This window comes from Mastomys coucha, unplaced genomic scaffold, assembly GCF_008632895.1.
Source record: "Mastomys coucha isolate ucsf_1 unplaced genomic scaffold, UCSF_Mcou_1 pScaffold1, whole genome shotgun sequence".
NCBI classification, from domain to species: Eukaryota; Metazoa; Chordata; class Mammalia; order Rodentia; family Muridae; genus Mastomys; species Mastomys coucha.
Window position 1 is genome coordinate 80344652 of NW_022196891.1, and position 16701 is coordinate 80361352.

The 16701-nt window shown below is 46.0% G+C and overlaps 1 protein-coding gene across 5 annotated transcripts in view; it reads right to left on the minus strand.

Moving 5' to 3' along the window:
* Positions 1-16701, minus strand: part of Mia3 (MIA SH3 domain ER export factor 3) — a 42635-nt gene that overhangs the window by 23158 nt on the left and 2776 nt on the right. For all 5 annotated transcript variants that reach the window (XR_004109513.1, XM_031337575.1, XM_031337584.1 and 2 more), the window contains exons 2-6: positions 15640-15773; positions 12043-12129; positions 6410-9170; positions 4120-4329; positions 1336-1514 (exon numbers count right to left, since the gene is read on the minus strand). Coding sequence is in view for 4 of the 5 variants with exons in the window: in XM_031337575.1 (XP_031193435.1) it covers positions 1336-1514; positions 4120-4329; positions 6410-9170; positions 12043-12129; positions 15640-15773 (3371 nt within the window). In the remaining variant the exon portion in view is untranslated. The remainder of the gene's footprint in view (positions 1-1335; positions 1515-4119; positions 4330-6409; positions 9171-12042; positions 12130-15639; positions 15774-16701) is intronic.

A 16701-nucleotide genomic window follows, 5' to 3' on the forward strand; every position in this document is an offset into this window, starting at 1 on the left:
AGAGAACTGACTCCTGCAGGTTGTGCCCTGACTGTCTCCCACATACATATGTACTCACTCATGCACAAACATTTAAATAAATAATGTAAGAACTTAAAAAAAAAAACTCAGGAGCCCTAGACATGAGCATTGCCCTGGTTGTTATCCTGATTTGACCAATACATAATGTATATATCTACCAAATTACCAAAACTCACATCATAAAGATAGACAGTTACTATGCTTCAATTAAACAAGATTTAGTAACTTGTACAAACTTTTAAATTGGGATTTGAAACCAGATCTCCCTGACTCAAAACCTTCTTACAGAAAACATCAACAGCAAAACTCTATTACACAAGCCTCGAGATTACAGGCCCTAGAGTTGACCACTGTGATGTCACTGTACAGTCAGCATCACTTGGCCTCCAGCTAGGTCCAATTTACCTATAAAAATGTCCAATATCCACATATACCACGAGAGGGAGCTAAATCCTACAAACTTGACTTAAGCTTCCAGAGATGCTAAATGTCTTACTTGGATCCAGACTCTCTTCAAAAAGATTAGCTTGAATAAACATTTTGCCATGATAGCTCTTTCTAGGAAATAGATCTGACCTACCACTTCTCTGTGGCAAACCTTCAAAGGACAAATGGACAGCTTAACAGAACTCCTCAGGATGTGCCTCCTTCCCAGGCACCTCCACTTCCCTAATCTCCCAGCATCCCCTTTTCTCCATGCTTCTCTTTCTCTTACATGCTGTCTCTTCTGTCCCTGCTGCCCACTCCCATTCCCCAGTCCATTCTGTTTAACAACAAACCATACTTCTTAATCCACACCTCAGCTAACTCCTAACCCTCTTGCTCCTCTACCAACCCTGACAAAAACTGTACCTTCTGTTTCAAGTGAACATCTCCAGCTCCCTAGGGTACTGAGAGGTCCCAGGGGACAAACCCTGCCATATAGGTGTGTACATGCCCGGCCCTGCCAGGGAATAAACTCTTGCGTGCTAACCTAAGGGCTCTTAATTAAAGCCATCCACCTGCGGCTCATTTCAGGCGGCACCTTCAGAGGATTGGAAGCAGAGTTCATAAAGATATTTTAAATTCTTCATTCCAGACTCAGATTCAACTTAAAACATGTTGCAAATCAAGCCAAGGTGGAAACCCATGTCTACGGCATCAACACTTGGAGGTATTAGCCAGAAGATCAGTAGTTCAAGGTCATCCTTGGCTGACAGTGAGGCCAGCCTCACCCATATAAGACCTGCTATCATCAGCCCGTGTGCATACCCCGTCCCTGCAAACACCCGGGTACTAATGGTGTTCTAGCTGAAGAAACTATATAAGACTTACCATCTTACTTAAATAAAGGATGAAGGCATACAGGGAACCAAATGCGCTTTCCTGAGGTGGGACAGCTGCTGGTTCCTCTGCAAACGTCTCTGGTTGCTTTTGTACATCTCCAGCCGCAACAGGACCACCTTCCGCAACAGGACCACCTTCCGCAACAGGACCACCTTCCGCTACAAGACCTAAAAGGGGGGCAATGGACAATATATTTTCCTTTATGCTTTAAAAGAAGAATTTTTCTCTTAATTTAAATGTTCACAGAGTGCCCTCTAAATATTAGTCACTAAGTATCATGGTTTAAATATGCTTGACCCAGGGAGTGGTACTAGTTGGAGGTGTAGCCTTGTGGGAATAGGTGTGTCACTGTGAGTGTGGGCTTTAAGAACCCCATCCTAGCTGCCTGGAAGTCAGTATTCTCCTGTCTGCCTTCAGATGAAGATGTAGAACTCTCAGCTCCTCCTACACCATGCCTGTCGGGACTCTGCCATGCTCCTGCCTTGATGATAATGGACTGAACCTCTGAACCTGTTAGCCAGCCCCAATTAAATGTTGTCCTTACAAGACTTGCCTTGGTCATGGTGTCTGTTCACCTAACTAAGACACTCAGCATAGAACATTTGAAACTCCTAAGGAAAATTACACAGAGACAATCAAAGCCTCTAGGATCTTAACTGGATCCATCAGACCCTTCAGTTATAGAAATAAGATCATCTCCAGTCTGCTTCCAGGTGCTCCATCGTGTCTCTTGTCCATTCAGGGGAATTGAAAACAAACCCCAAAATGTATAATTCTCCATATATAGACAGAATTGTCAGGCAAGGCATGCTTTTAATCCCTGGACTCGGGAAGCAGAAGCAGAAGAATTCTATGAGTTCAAGGCCAACCCGGTCTACAGCAACCAGCACTATCAACCAAAGCCATAGAGACACAATCACAGTCAGCAAACTGACTTGGTGATTGGCAGATTGGAAACTTAGGAGACATGGAAAAGAATGAGTTCTGGGGCCCAACAAGATGGCTCAGGAAGAGTGATTGTGGCCAAGCTTAATGACCTCGGTTCGGTTCTTACAACACACAAGGCAGGAGAACTCTGACTCCTGGTCACACTGAGGCTTTAGTGTGGCTGGCGGGCAGGCAGGTGGTAGATACTTAATATCTACTATATGGACGGGTGACCACTACATAAGATACAATAAATGCCAGGAATGATGAAAAGAGCAGGGACCGGCTTGAGGCTTTTGTGAAGGAAGGAAAATCCAGTCACACCTGAGAGGATTCCACACAAGAAAGTGAAGGGGCACAGGTGGATTTCAGCTTGAGTCATGTGAGCCTGGGATGTGTTGTCAACAGCAATTAGTTAGAGCTAGCCTCTAACTAACTGGACCCTCTAGGGCTCTCTCCCAACCTTAAAACCCAGTTTACTATCAACCGATGACTGACAATGGGTGACATTTTCCCAGTTAGGTCATCATCTTAGCACCTGAGGTGTATGCAGTGACCCTGGAAGACTTGCCTAGAAAGGTGGCTGGGCACTGTGTAGGGGTGGGGGAGATCTCAAGCAGATACCCCTTTCCCAGCCCTGTAAGCACAACTTTGCCCAATCCTGAAGTTTTGAGCAAAGGAACAATAAGTCTCAATGGCACCTGACTTGTTTTCAGTAAACAGGACCTTTCTAAATTAAAAAGAATTTGGAGACTGTTTCACAGGACTACGGTGCCCTCGGGGATGTGGGAGACCCCTGATGTGTCATTCCTTCTCTAACTTCCTCTCTACTGCGACATTTCGTACACTTTGTGTATTCCCTGGAGAGCAGGGGTTTGCTATCCTAGTCACACCGAACCCTTCATTTCTACAGACTAAGGCTACAGCTATGCTTCACACTCACACACACATCCACACATACACACACTAGTGCTGGAGCTAACCTACCATGCAGGAGCCTTGAATGAGATCCCCAGCACTGGACCACCCCGCAAAAGAAACCCCAGTCATGACATCCTCCTGATACTGTATTAGATAGCAAAACAACACAATGAGAGCATCCGCTTTACGAGTGAAATGAGAGTGAGTGATACAACAGGCAGAAAGCCACGACTACCATTTTTGAGGATACTTAGAACAAAAACAAAAAAGAACTTTTTTTATCTGCTACCAATAGTTCCCACATGCTATCCTCAAGTATTTACGTTAGAAATGTCACTCCGGTGTGGAATGTCTGTCCTTCTCCCATAGTTTCCTAAAAGTGTAGCCTGGAAAGACACCTGGATGCCTCACAGTATTTTGAAAGGCTGTATTTGCCTCATTTAGGCAGTAAATCCCAAAACCATCTGAATGGCACTGTAGCCACTCAGAGGAATGGGGGTGGACAGGGAAAGCAGGGCCTTTAAGCTGAGACTCTCAACTTATTCCCCTCAGCCTTCCCCGGGGCTTATTTCATATAGTTTGCTGTCCCCAGCCAACCATGTGCTCTTGTCTAACAGGATACTCTCCTTTAGAACATGTGGCTTTGAAGGACAGGAGCTCAATAGCTCAATATCATACTGAAATGATTCACAGTGGCTGGGCATAGCCAAATACTGGTTAGCACATTAGTGATAGCCCCTGGCTTCATTCCTGTTTTTGATCTCCATGCATCTCAACTCTTGCTTTTCCCTGTCACTTGTGCAACATTTTAGAAACTTACACACACCTGAACTGGTCTAACTTTCCTACCTTTAAGAATAAATATTCTAACAGGCTTTCTTTACAATATACCACTACTTCATAGAGAAAAACTATAAAATTTACCTAGATCGATGTCTTTCTCGGTATTTGGCTTCTGTGATTCCTCTGAGGTACTTGTGTACCCAGTCACAGGTTGATCCAAGAGATCAGGCTCTTCTGGAAGCTGCACACTGGTCACAGGTTGATCCAAGAGACCAGGGTCATCCTGACGTGGCACATTGAGTTCTCCTGTGTTTTCTTGGGGTAAGCTGTCTTGCTGGGGTGGTTGCATCTCTAGAGAAGAACACATAAAGAGACCTTGATCAAAGACCCCTTGTGATTCACCCAACTGACCAGCACTTCCTTACCACCAGCCCAATGTCCTAGATCCCATGTGCACAGGGAAAAGGAGAAGCGAGAGTTTTAACTTCTTTCACACTGATTGACAATAGCTAAAGTACAGATTTACAAAGAAACCTTCACTTCAAAGCATTTCATAGATGCATTCAGGATGACGTCGTCATTGACTTGCCATGGCAAGCCAGCATATGCCCACACAGACACGCAGAGGAGAATTCCAGTCCAGCAGAGAACCCAGGAACAACATAGAGACCAGTCTTCTTGGTACACAGGCAGTTGGTCTCATGGAGCCCATATAGAGAAGGGCATTCTGCACATGGCAGCTTGCAAAAAGTGACTTTAATACTATTGAGTACTGTCAGAGTACTTCCAAATGACAGTAGGCCCATCTCCTTCCATATGAGAGCCTGAGTCATAGCATACTATGACCCATGAGAAAGGTCATCTCATTGCAGCCTCATGGTTTACCCCCCAAGATTATTTGAGTTTCTAATTTTTTTAAATTTAATCTTATGTGTTTGAATATTTTGTCTGCATGTCTATGTGTGTACCATGAACATGCAGTGCCCAGAGGGTAGAAAGAGGGTATCAGATCTCTTGGAACTGGAGGTATAATGGTTGTAAGCTGTCACGTGGGTGCTGAAAACTGAACTCAGGACCTCTGCGAGAGCAGCCAGTGCTCCTAACCGCTGTGCCAGCCCTCCAGCCTGAATGTTCCGTTCTTAACCAAAAGCTTCGATTTACACACATGCTCACTTCTCCCAGTTCTCAGGAAAATTAGCACTGTAGGAAGACGGGTACCTGTAACTAAGCTTGCTACCATTCACCTTCGGTACAGCTACTTACATCGGCAAAGCATGGCCACATTGAGTACAACACGTATAGGAATCAGAAACGTATGGTGGGGTATCCTGGGGTCGGTTCAAAATAAATATATACTTCTGTTTGTCCGGTCCTATAGGAAAGCTCAGCCTGGCTCCATCCTTGACTAACCTAAGACCCCTAAGGCCCAGGGACGCATAACTGGAGTAAGCTGCTGTCTCTAAGAGGTAAGAAACTAAAAAGTCTGCCACATGAGCCAGCTACACCACTCCTGAGTATTCACCCAGTGGACCCCAGGACAATATAATGCAGAAATGCACACACACCAGTGTTTACTACAATCCTCGTCATGACTGCCAAGTTATGGAAACAACCTGGATGCCCAACGACAGAGGGACAGACAAAGAAAATGTGGGGCGTGGTAGAATCTTTTCAGCCCTGAGGATGAATGAAGTCATGTCATGTTCAGGAGGCCGGGAGCTGCTGGAAAGCATCATGTTAAGTGAAGGGAGTCTGTCTCCAAAGGACACATCACATCACAGCTCCTCTCGTTTCCGGATCTCGGGATTTATGTAGGTGTACAAACTCAGTGATGTATATATGACATTGAATGTACCTGTATATTGAATTATATATATTGAATGTATATGAAATTGAATGTACCTGTCTAGAGGATGGGGGCGGATGAGGGGAGGGGAGGGTAGCAGGGCATGGAGAAGGACATGCCTGACGTACATTGCATGTTTTCAATGTTGTAAAGCAGTGCAGTGCTGAATATGTGCTTTTACAAATAAGTACATGAAGAAAGTATGCTCACAGAGCCCCTTATCTAACCTTACATGAAAGCCGTACTCTGCTAAGAGCTTCACTTGGTGGCATTTTCTTGATTATGTATTTCTCATAAAGTTTTTATAAAGTTTCCCCTTGAAGATGAAAACCAGTTTCAGCTGTCCTACGGAAGAAAACTTGGTATGGGGGGAGAGGGGCAATCCGACTTCATGCTCAGCCTAAAAGGAAGCTGGAACGGAGACTCTATAGGTCTGGATCCTCTCCTTTAGAAAATGTGACTAGAATTTTACAAGCAGGAAATGGAACACTTTAGTATATCCCACCCCACCCACATCCCATCCCCCAGCCCCACTCCTACAGACTGTCCTCATAAGGTCATGGGGGGGGGGGGTGTGTACCTTACCTTTTGCTGCTCCAGCCCAGCCTTCCTCCGGGGGTGGAGGTGTGACTAATGGGGCAGTCTCCACTCCAGAGTACTGGTACCTGACAAAATAGATCAGGTCTTGTATGTCATCTAGCACCTCAGCTTCTTCCAACGGACTGTTCTCTTTTGAGCCCAGGTCCCTATTTTTGGTCACTCGTGTATCGAGCATTTTCTCCGCTGTACTTAGAATTAGTGACTCCGAGGCACGGAAAACTTTATCTAGGACTTTCTCCACGTTGTATGGCAGGCTGTCCCGGTGCGCTGACCTAAGCTTTATCGACATGTCTTGAAGCAAGCCCTCCAGGTCCCGAACATCGAAGTACTTCAGGAAACGATATAGGGACTGTTGGTTGTCCTTAAAGAAGCTGTTTATGATAGGCAAGTCTTCCCGTATACTCTTGAGCACTATGTCAGGAATTTCCGGTGTAGCTCGCTGGGATAGGTCATCCCCAAGGTCTTTAGCATCAGTCCCCTGGCTTTCTGAGTCTCCAAACTCCTTGGTATCTTCCGGCTCCCCTTCTGAGACTTCTTCACCCCCAGGTTCTTCAAGTCCCAAGGTGTTGACTCGTTCTTCCTCGAGGTTGTCTTTTTGTAGGTCATTAGGCTTCTCACTCAGAACAGCTTCCCCGGAGCCTGGAGTCTGAGCTGCTGTCTCGTCACGAAGGCCGTGAACTTGAGAGGGCCTCTGGGCTCTCTCATCTGCCAGATGGCTCGCTTCACTGCCCACCACCACACTACCGGACTCCTTGCCCACGTCACCCACCTCTTTCGATGGGGTTTCACTCTTTTTTCCAGTCTCCAAAATCGTATCAGCTGCTTGTTTGTTTTTTTCAGTGTTAAGATTAAGGGTCCCCAAAATTACCTTTTCAAAAACTTGAGAATTCATATCTGACCTCCCGTCGTGAGCACTGGGGTATTTTTCTCTAGACTGCTGTGCTCTCACAGCATTCTCATCCTCCAGCAGCCCCTCGGGGGGATAGTCGTCGTCCTCCTCCTCTTCCTCCGCATCTGGCCTTCCAGGTTGGACACTCAGCACTTCCGGGCTCTCAGCCTTCTGTGTCCTCTGTATGGCCTTGGGTAGCTCCGCATCTGTCGGGTCTTCCCTGCTCTCTTCCTCCGGAAACCCTGTCTTCTCATTCGCATGCTCACTGGCTACAGCAGCTACATCTCGCTTTTGCTCCCAAGAAAGATTTCCTCCCAAAATAGGAACTTTTCTCCCCAGTTCTCTTGAGAGACCAGTTTCCTCTGGAGGGGAGAATCTGGGTTGGTTCTGAGTTTTAAGACCTGGTTCTAGAAATCCCTCCTGCTGGCCCGGTTTTGGTCCACTGACGGAAACGTCTGGGACCTCTGTACTGTCTTTGGATACATCCGGCTTCTTATTTCCCATGAGTGGTGCAACACCCAAGGATTTGGGATTATTATTTTCCGTCACTGAACTCTCCACAGCTTGGTGTACTAATTGACCCTCCATGCTGTCTCTCTGGATCTCTCTGGTCTTGTCTTCCTGGAGTGTTTCCTTTGAGATATGGATAACTGGTTCTTTTAGGCCATTTTCTTTTTTTTCAAAGACTGCTTTTAGTGTAAAGTCTTTGCTCTTTTCAGCAGCTGGCAGAGCGTTCAGCTTGCTACTCTGCAGACGATAAGCACTCGCCGTTTCTAATTTGGCATCCTCTGATTTTGACTCGGGGTGTACCAGGCCTCTCCTGGATTCCTGTATTTCCATTTCGTCTTCTGTAATAGTGAGTTCTGCGTCTGTTTCTGAGTCCTTTACATCATCTGCTTTGGCCTCTTCTACAAAAAGATCATCACCTTCATCCTTACCGTCTGTATAGCCAGCTGTTGACCGTGGCTTCCTCTGATGGCTAGGTGAAACTAACACCACCTCCTCCTCCTTCTCCTCCTCCTCGATAGATCTCTCTAAGTCCACGACACCTGTCTTTCCTTCACCTCCCGTGACAATAGAAAAGAAAGTATCCCCCCAGAGAGTGGGTTCAACTTTATCCTCTTCACTCAAGTTTGGATCCTTATCTGTTAAATATTTCTCTATCATGGGCTTCTGGGGGACTTCCTCATCTTTGTCTTTGAAGGTTAGTAATGGTAGCTCATCAGAGCTGTCTGCGTTCTCCTCCTCCTCCTCCTCCTCCTCCATTGGATAATACTCAGCATCCAGCTCGTCATCAAAACCATCTTCTAAGGAAGTGACCAGTCTGGTTGTCTCGTCGTCAGACACCAGGGCATCAGCAGTTGAGCCAAACTTGGTTTTCAGGTCAAGACTCATTTCTGATTTCAGGACTTTATAAGCATCTGCCTTCTCCTGCTCCACCGAGGCGGGAGAACTATTGCCAGTTCTGTTTTCGCTTCCTGGCACTTTTAATTTTTCGTGCAGAATTTCTTCAAAAGTGTCCAATGAAGGCTGCACTCCCTGAGCGTTCGCCCCTGGGCTGTCGGCATGAGGGTGGCTCTCCTGAGCTGAGGACTGTCCTCGCGGTTCCTTAGTGCTCTCTGAGAAGACACCTTCGGCAGCCTCTGAATCAGCTCCGACTGCCTCAGGCTCCGGTGCGGGGTTGAGTTCTTGTTCCTGAGACCCCTCAGGAGGTTTCTCTCGGTGCTGAGAAACTCTTTCAGCTTTCTCCGACTGTTCGGGTACAGAGTCCTCCAGTTCCAAAGATCCTAAGAGCTCTCTGACATCATAACTATTAAAATCATCTCTTCCTCCTTCAGGGCAGACAAAGTCTGTCTCCTGTGTGGGGAAAACAGAGACATTAGCATCGCACCAGCCCGGGGTCCCAAGAGCAACGCTTACCTGTATTAGCGATAGAAAGGTAACAATGCCTGGTTCCAGGAGGGCTTTGAGCCAGTGCTGGGCCAGTACAGGGATAAGTCAGGTCGGGAGGGAGAAGAACACGTTACTCATGTGGCTGGTTGAGTTTGCTTGGCCCCTATCCCTGCTATCTGTTTGGAAAATAATCTGTTCCCCCATGCTGTCAGTTTTAGAGAGACAGTTGGTGGCTTCCTGTTGGCCAGCTCTGGTTAGATAAATCTGTCTTATTCTATGGTGCAATTATCTCTGCATTAAAACAAACAAACAAACACTGGGTCATATTCTCTAAAAAGCACAGCGAGTGAACAAATGGAGACCTGATATTCTCCCTCATCGCAGCTTCTGCATTTCTCAGTCTGTTCTGCACACTCAGTGGCAGTGACTTTTATTGCCAGCTTGACAGCATTGATAATTGTCTAGGAGACAGGCCTCAGGCCAGGGCTGTGAGAATTTCTAGTCTAGGTTAACCGACGAGGGAAGACCCTCCGTAAACTCAGACAGCAGCATCCAGGGTCCCGGACGACATAAGAAGCAGAAAGCAACCTTGATGGCAGAATTTGTCTCTCCAGCTTCTAACCACAGATGTACAGTGAGCACCTGCCTCGTGCTTCTACAGACCCGACTCCCCTGCCCCGATGAACTATACTTCAAAACAAGTGCTTCTCTCCTTGAACTGCATTTGCCAAGTACCCCCGGGCAGCAAGAGAAAAGTAAGGGACAGAAGAAGAAGGCAGCTGTCCGGTACTGGGCCTCCTGTTTCTAAGAGCTGGATGCTCACTTTGTTCACAATCTGTCTGGGGAGCTGCAGGACCACGCAGCTCTCTACCCCCCAGAGTCCTCTGCGCCATACATCTCTGCCCATCCAGCTAGAAACAGGCAGAACTGCCAGGCTCTGGTGTTCTAAGTCTTCATGGATTTTTGAAACATATCTTCGTTGGACTTGGAAACATTTATCGGCTAAAAAGATAACAGAGTGAGAATTTAAAGCAGTGGTTCTCAACCCCGTGGGTCTTGATCCGTTTCGAGGTCAAACAGCCCTTTCATAAAGGTTGTATATCAGCTATTCCCATTACGATCCATAATAGCAGCAAAATTAGTTATGAAGTAGCAACACAATAAATTTATGGTTGAGGATCACCCTAACATGAGGAACCATATAAAAGGGTTAGAGTGTTAGGAAGATGGAGAACCGCTGCTTTAGAGGGATGAAGAATGGTGTCAGACTCTCCACTTTTATAATTTCCGGAACAACAACCAGAAAATAAGGTTCAGGGGAATACTTTTCAGTAAATTAGCGTTCTCAGCAGCAATTAATATCTGCTTTTAAGACTTCATATATCTGTGTTCTTTCTTTTTCCCAAAAGCAATTGGGGCCAAAGGAACCACATACTGAGTAGAACGTTAAAAGAGCAACTAAGAGATTTATCACACCCAACTAAACCTTCATGATATTCTAGGAAGACCTGTCCTGTGCAGAGGGCCTGGTGGCTTCCTCCCCTCATCACCGGCATTTCTGAGTCTTAATATCAAGAGAAGGATATCGTGGGAAGAGAGATGAGAGGGAACATGGAGTCCATAGCAGATGACATGTAGCTCCCTTCCTGCACAGTCTCCTTGTCAACAGAGAACCCCAACATGTAAAACGGTATGATGACCCCGAGAGTACCAAGGGCCGTGGAGAACAATGTCAGGTCTGCGACCCAGTCCATGGACTGCCTTAGACCTGCAGCCTCATGCTCTGAGGCCACCCAAGTGGCGTGGGCGGTAACTGTTATGTCCCAAAGCCTCAGAAAAGAATCACTGGGGGCAGGGATTTTAGGATGAAAAATCACCTCAGACCGGAGAGCAGTAAGTCCGTGCCTGCTGTGAATGAGTGCTCTGTGGGGGAGAGCTAGACCCTTACACATGTGAGGACACCTCACCTACAGCCCTTGCATCGTTTTCCAGATCTGTGGCATAGGTAGCTAGACCCTTACAGACGTGAGGGCACCTCACCTACAGCCCTTGCATCGTTTTCCAGATCTGTGGCATAGGCATTAGATCACTAGAGTCAGGACAAAAAAGAGAAAGCCTTTGTAGCAACGGGTCTGAGCACAATTTGGAGTTGGATTAACTGAACCTACTTTCATGTATTTAATGTGCTTAGTACCCGTTGAGTAAGTTCCAAATTAGGACACCTCTTTCTGCCTGTAAAATAAAATTGTTTAGCTCTATAACTAAGTACAAAGACTTTTTTTTTCTTCTTTGTTTTTATTTTATTTTATTTTTATTTTTTGAGACAAAGTCTTAAATAGTTCAGGCTGGCCTTTACATTCAGGCCCTTTAAGAGGACCAGGCCTGACCCTGCTGCTATCACCTCCCAAATATTACAACTGTAAGCGAGTGTCATCACACCTGGCTAAGATATTAAATCTTAACTTCTACACACTTAAAAAAAAAGGAGGTGGGAGAGAAGCCCTGTGTATCAGTCTACGGCCTGTAAGTCCCATAAGAACATCAACTTCAATATATTAGACAGTCCTCAGAATCTCCCGCAAATGCTTTTCAAACACTTCTTCTTTTTCGGTTAGTCTGATTCCAAATTAACATCTGATACACAAACACTGCTTTTCCCCTGTCCAAGCATGGCCAAAGGCTTTAGAGGAGATAACTGTGCTACATAAGGAGTGTCTGGGGAAATGCAGTGTCTGGCCTGACACCATGTCAAACTGGCACTACCAGCACCACCAAGAGTTTTAATTGATTATGACTGATGAGCTCATAAGGAAGTTTGTAACTGAGAACAACTTACATCTGCTGGGATGTGTAGCTCTTCTTCTGTGTATTTTTGAAGTACCTTGATCAAATCTTTTGGAAAATATCCAAAACTGTTTGCAACCTATGTGAAAAAAATGGGCAAAAGGCACAAATGTCAATCAAGTTCTGTGTGAGGAATACAAAGGATGGGAAACACTTAGAGAAACAAGGTATAAACGAGAAAACGTCATTTGCTGTTAATAATTAAGCTGTAATGACTGTGCCAATGAAAAGTAATAGAGTTGCACCAACAGTCCTCTGAGCCACCGTCGCGTTCTTTTGTATACTGCTATGTATAACGCCAACATAACGTTAGCATTAGAAGTGATCAGAGATCCGAACAAGAGAAGCTTCCTGCACACTGTGTAGTTAAGACCTGGCCAACCAAAGCTACTAGAAGCATAGTTCCAAGTTACCTCTGGCAAGAATTTACCTGAGCACTTGATCACATTGCTCCTCAACCACGGCTGACAAGTCTCTCTTAAATCAGTTCACAGCAGCCATGGAAATCGGTACAAATGTGTGCGGCTACAACAAACAATACCTATCGAGACCATGTGCTACGGTAGCTTTTTCCAAAACCGGCATTCAGAAGTATTCAGGGGCATTAAATAAAATCCACGACATAATGAATTCTTACTTACTTCTCAGGCTTCAGCTCCGTGTAAAATAAGTCTACAGAAATAACCCCAGTCTTTCTTAGCACTCATAACTAAGATACACTAAAGGTGCATGTATGTATAGAAGCTCCACTTGAGAAACTATCCTTCATTGGCCACGGTCTTGGAAGAAAGCAGAAACCGATTGCCAACCAATGAAGAGACAGACTGATAGACAGCCTGACAGACAGACTGATAGACAGGCTGATAAGCAAGTCTACCTTTTCACTAACTCTAAAATATCCCCATTCACTAGATAAGACAGGGCATTAAAAGCTAGCATGGCAGATAAACCTTGAGACTCTATCTAGGAAACCAAAAAAAGACTACAGAATGAGAATTAAGATACTCAAACAAGCTATTCTAGAAACTAAGGAGAATTGTTACTTCTGCAAACAGTGAGGTTCCTGAAATGAAAGGGGAGACTGAGCAGAAATACACTTCCCTTCTGTAGGGAAAATTCTACTGAGGTTAGACGTAGACAAGTGAAGGAATCCCGAGACACGTGAAAAAGGGAGTCGGTGCTCCTCTTTCATCTGTCAACTGAGACTCCAGCTCACAGAAAGCTCCAGGATCAGAATGTGGGTGCCACCCTCTCCTACCATCTCAGGGAACGGCAGGCCCTTACAGAGGTAATTCTTCTATCTAATCTGGCTTCTGTGTATCAACCCCTGCCAAGGCACTGCTGACTTGATCTGGGGGTGGAGAGGCTAGCGTCTGCCTTAGGAGGGCCAAAGCCACTTCTGCCTAAGCTACTTTGAGAACAAGTGTAATCAAGTGCTATATTGCCCTGTAAAGAAACACTCAGAAAGACGGCAGATGAGACATGTGGTTTGGTTTTTTTTTTTTTTTGTTTGTTTTTTTTTTACTTGATAGTGAGCTGAGACACCAGCTGGCAGACAAGCAAAGCAGTAAAATGACTGTCACAGGAGCTGGGCAAACAGTCCCACCCAAGCATGTACACAGCCACCAGCAAAGATCCCTTTCTGGCTGAATGCTGAAAGCAGAGTTTCTTAAGGAGGCAAGGTGAGGCCCAGGATGTAGAGTGCTTGTCTACTGCGCACAGAGTCTTGGTTTGATATGAAATACTACGCAAAGGTGGAGGCAGGAGGATCAGAAGCTCGAGGCTAGCAGAGAAAGGACTGTGACCCAGAAGGGACATGTCTAGAGGTGGAGAGCTAACAGGCCAGAAGAAAACATGAAGCCAGCTTATTTATCCAGAGGCCCCAAGGCTTCAGAACACAAGTGAGCTGTGAACCAACGTAACACAGGCACATGGGAAGCAGCGCCAGAGTCAAGACTATGCAGACACTCACCTGGGAACCATGAGAAAACAGCTCAGGCTCTCCCTCCTCTCTGTGAGGAAGTCCTTGAGCCGCCCCAGGGATGCTGTGGCCCACCACTGGATGCTTTAAAATCCCCCCAGAGGAAGCTGGGATGCTGACAGAGCAGAGCCTTGTTCTGTGTTGAGCATTTGGTGTGTTATTGAAAATGAACATTTGAGGTTGGGAGTGGGGGTGTTTCTAAGCTGGACTATCCCATGGGTCATCACAGACCCTTCAGTCAACAACCTCCCACGGACCGGCCCTCTTCAGAAGGAAAAGACAACCGTTGTGTGCTTCTCAGCCGGGTCCCTGCTGGTGAGTCTCCTTAAACCAGGGCCTGAGGCATACAGCCATGTCTGATACCAAGAGGCAGAGAATGGCGGGAACAGAGTCCCAGGGGGACCTTCCAAGCACAAAGAAAGGCAAGAAGATACTTTAGAAGTTACAAACCGACCAAACAAGACTATACACAGTCCCATTCTGGGTGTGCCTGTGTGTGTGTGTGTGTGCATGTATGTGCAAGTCTGTGTATGTACAAGTGTGTGTGTATGCGTGTGTATGTGTATGCGTGTGTGTATGCATGTATGTGCAAGTCTGTGTATGTACAAGTGTGTGTGTGCGTGTGTACAGTTGAGTGTATGTGTGTGCACAAGTGAGTGTGTGTGGTACATGCATGTGAGTGTATGTGTGTATGTGTGTGAGTGTGTGCATGTGTGTGCAATTGAGTGTATGTGTGGTACATGTGTATGTGTGCATGTGTGTATGTTAGATTATGTGTGATGCACATGGGTGAGTGTGTGTGTCTGAGTGTGTGTGTGTGGTACACGTGTGTGAAGGCCAGAGGACAACCTCACTGTCATTCTTCAAGTGCTGTCTACCCTGTGGGTTTGTTTGGGACTCTTTGTTTGTTTGTTTTTTCTGATTTGTTGATTTTTTGTTTGTGGTTTGAGATAGGCTTTCACTATGTAGGCCAGGCTAGCCTGAAACTGGCTATGTAGACCAAGCTGGCCTCAAACTCACAGACATCTATCTGCCCGTTTCTCCCTTACTCATGACTCACCTTGTGTTTTTCTCTCTCCAAGAAGATGAGGCTGGCTGGCCTGCGAGTGCTAGGACTCCACCTGCCCACTATGTCCCTGACTCTGGCATTATAAGCACACCCCACAAAGCTTGGCCTTTAAGAGTAGGTTCTGGGGATCAAACTCGGGTCCTGACTAAGCTATCTCCCTAGCCATGTTTTAAAATCAACTTTAACCCTGCACACCGGAAGTGCTATCCTGCACATAGCTTACAAGATTAGTGACCACGAGTACTTCTTTCCTGAAGCAATGAAAGAGTTCCAGGTCTTTGCCATTTTCACTTCTATTGTACATGCAGTGTCCTGTGTAGCTGTGGAGCAGTAGACACAACCAGCTCAGTTCTGCTTCAGAAACCTCTGCTTTACCCCTACTGTGTGCCAGGCTTAAGGCCTGCTAAGACCACAGGGCTGCCTTCTGTTTACAGTCTAGGAAAGATACTATCAACAACCTCAACTAAAGTGATTTAAATCTGCAGTGCTACAATATCCAACAAAAATAAGAAAATAAAGCTTTTCACCATTTTACTTACACTTCCAGCCCAAACTTCAGGGGATCCCCCTGCCAGTTTGTAGTAGACATATACATCATCACCTTTTTTAAAATTCACAAAACGACAATCAGGGCCCGTGAAGTCTTCAAGAGCTTTACCCCGGTACATCAACACTGTATAGAAAATAGAAAAGAACAAAATAATATTAGGACTTTTCACAGCCTCCCCTACACTTTCTAATTTTCATAAAGGTGGGGTTGTAGGCATCCCAAGCTGGCCTTAAACGTTTTTGGTGGCCAAGGACGGCCCGAGAACTCCCCATCCTCCTGCCTTATCTTTCTAGTGCTGGGATTACAGGCACACCATGGAGATCAAAGAATCCCATCACAAACAATCTCAAGCCTTCCCAGTACTCTTCTGGAATTAGTTTCAGTTCGCATGCTCCGAGTGTCTAACATCCCCAGAGCCTCATTGCTTTAAGTCACATCATCTTCTATAATCAGATGAGGGGAACTCTCTGCTTTTCTCCCTGGCTAAGCCTGAGAAACCGAAAACCGAGCGCCCACTCCCACAGATGGCTGCTCAGGTCCATCCTTTGTTTTCCTCTCTGACCTTCTGGCCCCCCTCACCCCCTCCCTTCTTTTTCCTGTTTCATAATCATAAGAAGCTCTGTTGGTGGCTGTGTAAATGCAGGTGCAGGTGCTGACTGGTTTAAACATAGCTAACTGTGGAGATAACAGGGAGCCAGGAAGATGGCCCAGGAATCCCCAAGGGGTCAATTAAACCTGAACTAACCACTAACAGGCAAGGCAATGCCTGTAAGTGGCTGCGACTGCTCCTTTGAGGCAGTAAACACTGCCAGTTTCATTTGTGGCTAAGTTGTTGTCTCTGCACGGTGTCTGGATGAGTTAACAGGGAGGCAAGGTGATCACATTCTCTTAGGGATCCCATCAATCACAAGGCAGTGTTTTCTAAAAGCAAATGACATCGATGTCTCAGCACTAAGAAAGGTTCCCAGGCAGGCCTGGTGGTGTAAACCTGCAATTCCAGGATTCAGGATGCTGAGACAGGGCATCATCATAAGTTCAAGGCTTGACTGGA